At 45.5% G+C, this 4985-nt stretch overlaps 1 protein-coding gene across 1 annotated transcript; it reads left to right on the top strand.

Moving 5' to 3' along the window:
* Positions 1-1255: 1255 nt before the first annotated feature.
* On the top strand, positions 1256-2803 carry LOC136464462 (transcription termination factor MTERF4, chloroplastic-like). The gene has a single exon (XM_066463410.1). The coding sequence runs from the start codon at positions 1291-1293 to the stop codon at positions 2446-2448; it is 1158 nt and encodes a 385-aa protein (XP_066319507.1). The 5' UTR covers positions 1256-1290; the 3' UTR covers positions 2449-2803.
* Positions 2804-4985: the final 2182 nt, after the last annotated feature.

Genomic DNA, 4985 nt, shown 5'->3' with positions numbered 1-4985 from the left:
GCAACAAGTAATTTTTCTTTGTTGCATTAGTCTTTTTTTTATGATGTTGCTTTCTCGCATTGCGCTTTGTTTCTTATTGGTGTGGTAGCTTTGTTTTGTTGTTGCAATAAGTAATTTTTCTTTGTTGTATTAGTCTTTTTTTTCTGACGTTGCTTTCTCGCATTTGCTTTTTGTTCAGTTTTGTTGCAGTAGCTTTTATGGTGTTGCAACAAGTAATATTTCTTTGTTTTATTAGTTTCTTTTTTCTAATCTTGCATCTCGTATTGCAGTAACTTTGTTATGTTGTTGTAGTTGTTTTGTTCTGATGTTGCAGTAGACTTGTTCTGATGTTACATCTCACATTGCGCTTTGTTTGATGTTGCAAACAAGTAATACTTCTGATGGGAGCGCGGTGTGGATGCGACACAACTAGCGTGGGCATGGCGGGGGGATGGGCGGCGCGACAGGATGGCAGGGGGACGGGCTGTGCGGCGGGAGGTCAGGCCGCGAGCGAGCATGGGACAGGTCGTCGGGATCAAAACGAGTCTACTGTTCCGTGGGGCGACGGGCATGGTTTCTTTCGTGGGAGACGGGACACTCGGACGCGAGTCTACTGTTCTGTGGGATGCCGGACGTGGTTTCTTTTCGTGGAGGGCGGCACACTCGGACAGGGCCCGATGTGCTATCGGATGTGGTGCGTCCAGACGCTAGGAGCGCCGTGGCCTGGCTTCCTCGCCACACCATCCAAACATGATCCTAATCCACTTGCACACCCAGACCATTCGATTCCGAGTCCGAGTTCTGTCTGGCGGCGACTACCCGCAGCAGTTAGACATGAGTTCGTTAAGATCGGCAGAGGTATCAACAACATGTAGCCATCTAGGAGACGTGGATTCAGTTATAAATTGTTCCAAGTTCGTAATTCTCCATGCCGCTGGCACTGTTTCGCGAACTCAAATAGTGAAACTGTGATTATCTCCGCTGCTGATCCGCAGCAGTTAGACATGAGTTCGTCAAGATCGCAGAGGTATCAACTATCAACAACATGTAGCCATCTAGAGGAGACGTGGGTTCAGTTGTCTAAATTCTGTTCCAAGTTCATAATTCTGCATGCCGCTGCCGCTGAATCTCGAGTGTTTCGCGAACTCAAACTGTGAAATCGTGGTTGGACTGGACTTTGTAGTTTGTTGATTGGGCCGGCCCAGTAACAAAACCGAAACGTCTTCCGTCTACCACATTGGCCGGAGGAGAGTCGCAGACCACAGCGTCGGCCGCCGCAACCACACGGCGCCGGCGAATAACGAATTAACGATGCTCCGCCTCGGAGGCCACCTCCTTTCCGCTGTCCGCGCCGCCTCGCCTCTCCCCGCCGCATCCTCCCTCCCCCTCCACCGTTTCTTTCTCTACAGCACCACCAACACCACTCCCTCCTCTCAGTTCGTCGTCGAGGACTACCTCACCACCAGCTGCGGCCTGACGCCAGAGCAGGCCGGCAGGGCCTCTAGGTACCTGCCCAGTCTCAAGTCGCCAGACAATCCTGACGCCGTCCGGGCCTTCCTCGCCGGAATCGGCGTCTCCAAAGCCGAGGTCGCCGCCGCAATCTCCAGGGACCCGCGGTTCCTCTGCCACAAGGTGGACATAACCCTATCCCCCCGCATCGCCCAGCTCCGCGACGTCGGCCTTTCCCCACCCCAGATCTCCCGCCTCATTTCCGTCGCCCCCACCATCTTAGTCTTGCCCGGCTTGATCCCCCGGCTCGCATTCTACCTCTCTTTCTTGGGCTCCTACGACAATTTGCACACCGCCCTCAGGAGGAGCATGTACCTGCTCACTCAAAATCTCGAGCGTGTTGTCAAACCCAATATGGCATTCCTGCGACAGTCTGGCCTAACTGATTCTGATATTGCCAAGATCCTTTTGGCCACCCCGAGCATGCTCGCATTGGAGCTAGGCCGTGTCAAGGAAATTTTGGAGTGTGCCGACTTGTTTGGTGTGCCACGCGATTCTGCGATGTTCAAGCACGCCCTCATGTCCATCCGCAATATTAGCCCTCGGAAGATCAGTGCAAGGTCAGATTTCTTGAAGAAGACTATTGGATGCTCTCAGGCTGAGCTGGGCGCTGCTGTGCGTAAGTGGCCAAACGTTCTGAATTTTTCAGAGGGCAGGCTGAGTCGCGTGGTGGATTTTCTGAAGACGAAGGTTGGTCTGGAGCCCGAGTACATTGTGCGTAGGCCAGCAGTGCTCACCTATAGCTTGCCAAGGCGTCTTATGCCCCGGCATTATGTCCTAAAAGCTCTTAAGGTGAAGGGCTTGGTTGAGAAAGATGTTGACTTTTACACAGCCGTTGCTCTGACTGAGAAAAAGTTTATCAAGAGGTTTATTGATCCTTGCAAGAACAGCGCTCCAGGGCTTGCAGATACTTATGCTGCTGCTTGTGCAGGCCAGGTTCCTCCTGTAATCCAACCATGACTGCCTGAAATGGAGACATCTTTTGACATGTTAAATCATTCTCATTTAAGTTTGGTTTTCTTGTGGATAGATTCATCATGCTATGATTAAGATTGTACCTTGGTAGCATCACATGCTTTTGGAAGCCCCAAAGTTTGGGTATCTGCTGCTTTTCGTTCGCCCCTTCACATGGCTTACTCATTTTGCATGCTACTTGTTTGAATAAATAGTGATTCTTCCGGTCTTGTTATAGGCATGCTTTTGAATTCTTTTATTTTAGCTGGCGAATCTTTAGATTCGGCTGGTTTCGATTTATGAATTCCTTATCGATTTATTAGATGTACTAGATTGGTTGCTAATATTTTCACTCCCTCGTGATGATGCCCTAATTCTATATGTTTGCTGGTTTCAATAGTCAATAGTCAATACATTGTTAAAACATAACTTTTCACCGAAGTTCCAAATTGTAGCTGTCCTCTTTCCATAGTTGTTTCTAACGAACTTACCCATTCGTCTCAGTAACAACAGAATATATTTTATCATCTGGCACAGTGAAATTATTTGAACTGCCCCAGGTGCATGCTATGAAATTCTTTTTCATGCTGTTGCTTGCCTAACTTTTTTAGTGTGCAGTTGTATGAAATACTTAACTCCTCACTAATTATATGTTTAGTTTCAGTTCTTCAATGGAATGATTACTTGGCGATATCTGTTTATTGTCTTTGAGAAGCTGGTTGATAGTTCAATTGCTGAGCAGCTGGTTTTAGTGTATACCTTTTTTTTCATTCCTCACCCCCCTGTATAGAGTATGGATTACTAGCCACGGACATAAATGCAAGAGCGAACCTGTAAGTCATTGAACTAAAGCCAGCTGAAGCAAGTAAATTCCAATGCAATCAGAACAACATAGAATGCCAGAGAAGTTGAAGCAGACAATTCTGGTAAAAATGGCAATACCTCAGTTTAATTGTACTACACCACCAATAGCCAGTGGTGAAGCAAGGGAGGGGCTGGAGCCCCCCCCCCCCCCCCCCCCCCCCGCCCCTTAACTTTGTTGTTTTATGTTTTAATATTATACCCTTTAATCTACCATGTAATTAAATAGTAAATGGCCCCCTATTGACATCTCCCCCCTCCCCTCCCCCCTAGACCTAAGTGCTGGTTTCGCCAATAGCAATAGGAGTGCCATGTTCAAGAGTATTTCATCAGTTTACAGAGTCCAGCAGTTTCATTCTTGTTGTACCACACCTACACTGTGTTGGAGAAACAAATGTTTGTGTTGAATTCTGATCTTAAGCTCCTGCTCCAAAATCTAAAGGATTCTAATATGATGGAGATGATTGTTTAAGCTGCTTCTTCAATACTCTGTTGGTGTTTAATTGTGTGTGAGCATATTTTGTTTTATGTTCTCTGTAGCCACATGTTGTGTTAAAAAATGGATTGTTCTCACTCCTACCTTCATGCTGCTACTGTTAATTGTATAGCAAACTCTTGGTTGACCAAAAACATCTCATATTGTCTGGCTGGAGTTGGACTGAAGATTGGATAATTTTGGAAGACTTTAATCTTCCATGATTGTGTGACTCACCCTTGCTCGTTGCACACTTTCAAGCTAGGAATGTGTATCTCTAGAGCACTGCTATGGCAAAACAACTTTTGCTACAGTTGCAGCACTAGCAAGAGTTCGAATTGCTACAGTGATCAGTGACCAAGATCTCAGAGGCTTGATCCAGCAGTTATGAAAAGGAAAAAAAAAACTGTTTTTATTCTTTTTGAGTTTGACACAAAAGCACCCATGTTGTTTCTCGTGGAGCTGGACTGGACTCAAGAATTTTGGATATGTTTGGAAGAATTTTCACTCCTTTTTCTTTCATCGCAAGGCGACTGACTCTTGCATTGTCTAATTCACTCTCTTTTTGTTGGAATTCTACACATTAGTTTCAAACTGAAACTGTCCTCTGCTGTCTTTTTTGGATGTGTTTCCAAACAAATATGGTTAATTGGTTATTGAATTGAGGAATCGCTGAAGATCTTATTGGCCATCTGGCACAGGGAAATGCTATATGTAGATATGTAATTGCCTCTAGAGCATGCTAGATTGAAAATGTAATCCTTCCTCCATCTACTTGTCTACCTGAGATCGAGAAATTGTGTGAAGTGCTTCAGTCCTTGCTCATAATATCTTTTAGCTTGTAGTATGTGGTGTATAACCTGTGCTGTACATGGAAGTTAACATTAAGCAGCTGCTCCATAGATCTGAGAAGATCCCTGCTGTTTTGTTCTTTCAGTAAAGATCTAGAGAATTGTAATTATGTTATATGTTTTAATGCTATAAGGGTCCGCTAGCGTAGTCCCATTTAACGTATGTAGCCGCAGTTGTGCTCTCTTACTTGTCTACGGTTTAGTATTAACCTGCCTTCTCTTTCATCGTTATGTGATGTGACGACTCTACTCGTTGTAAACTTGTAACTTATCTCCGTGGTGTAGCCTTTTGTTTTCATTTATTTCGCTTGCACCGCAAATTCTTGAGCTACAGGGCATGCGTGCTTCAAATGCAT

This window comes from Miscanthus floridulus, chromosome 7 (assembly GCF_019320115.1).
Source record: "Miscanthus floridulus cultivar M001 chromosome 7, ASM1932011v1, whole genome shotgun sequence".
In the NCBI taxonomy this organism is placed as follows: Eukaryota; Viridiplantae; Streptophyta; class Magnoliopsida; order Poales; family Poaceae; genus Miscanthus; species Miscanthus floridulus.
Note: the sequence above shows the minus strand (reverse complement) of the source record. Positions and strands in the feature narration are given on the sequence as shown.

Coding starts and splice junctions, on each gene's coding strand:
- LOC136464462 (XM_066463410.1), top strand. CDS start 1,291: ATGCTCCGCCTCGGAGGCCACCTCCTTTCCGCTGTCCGCGCCGCCTCG.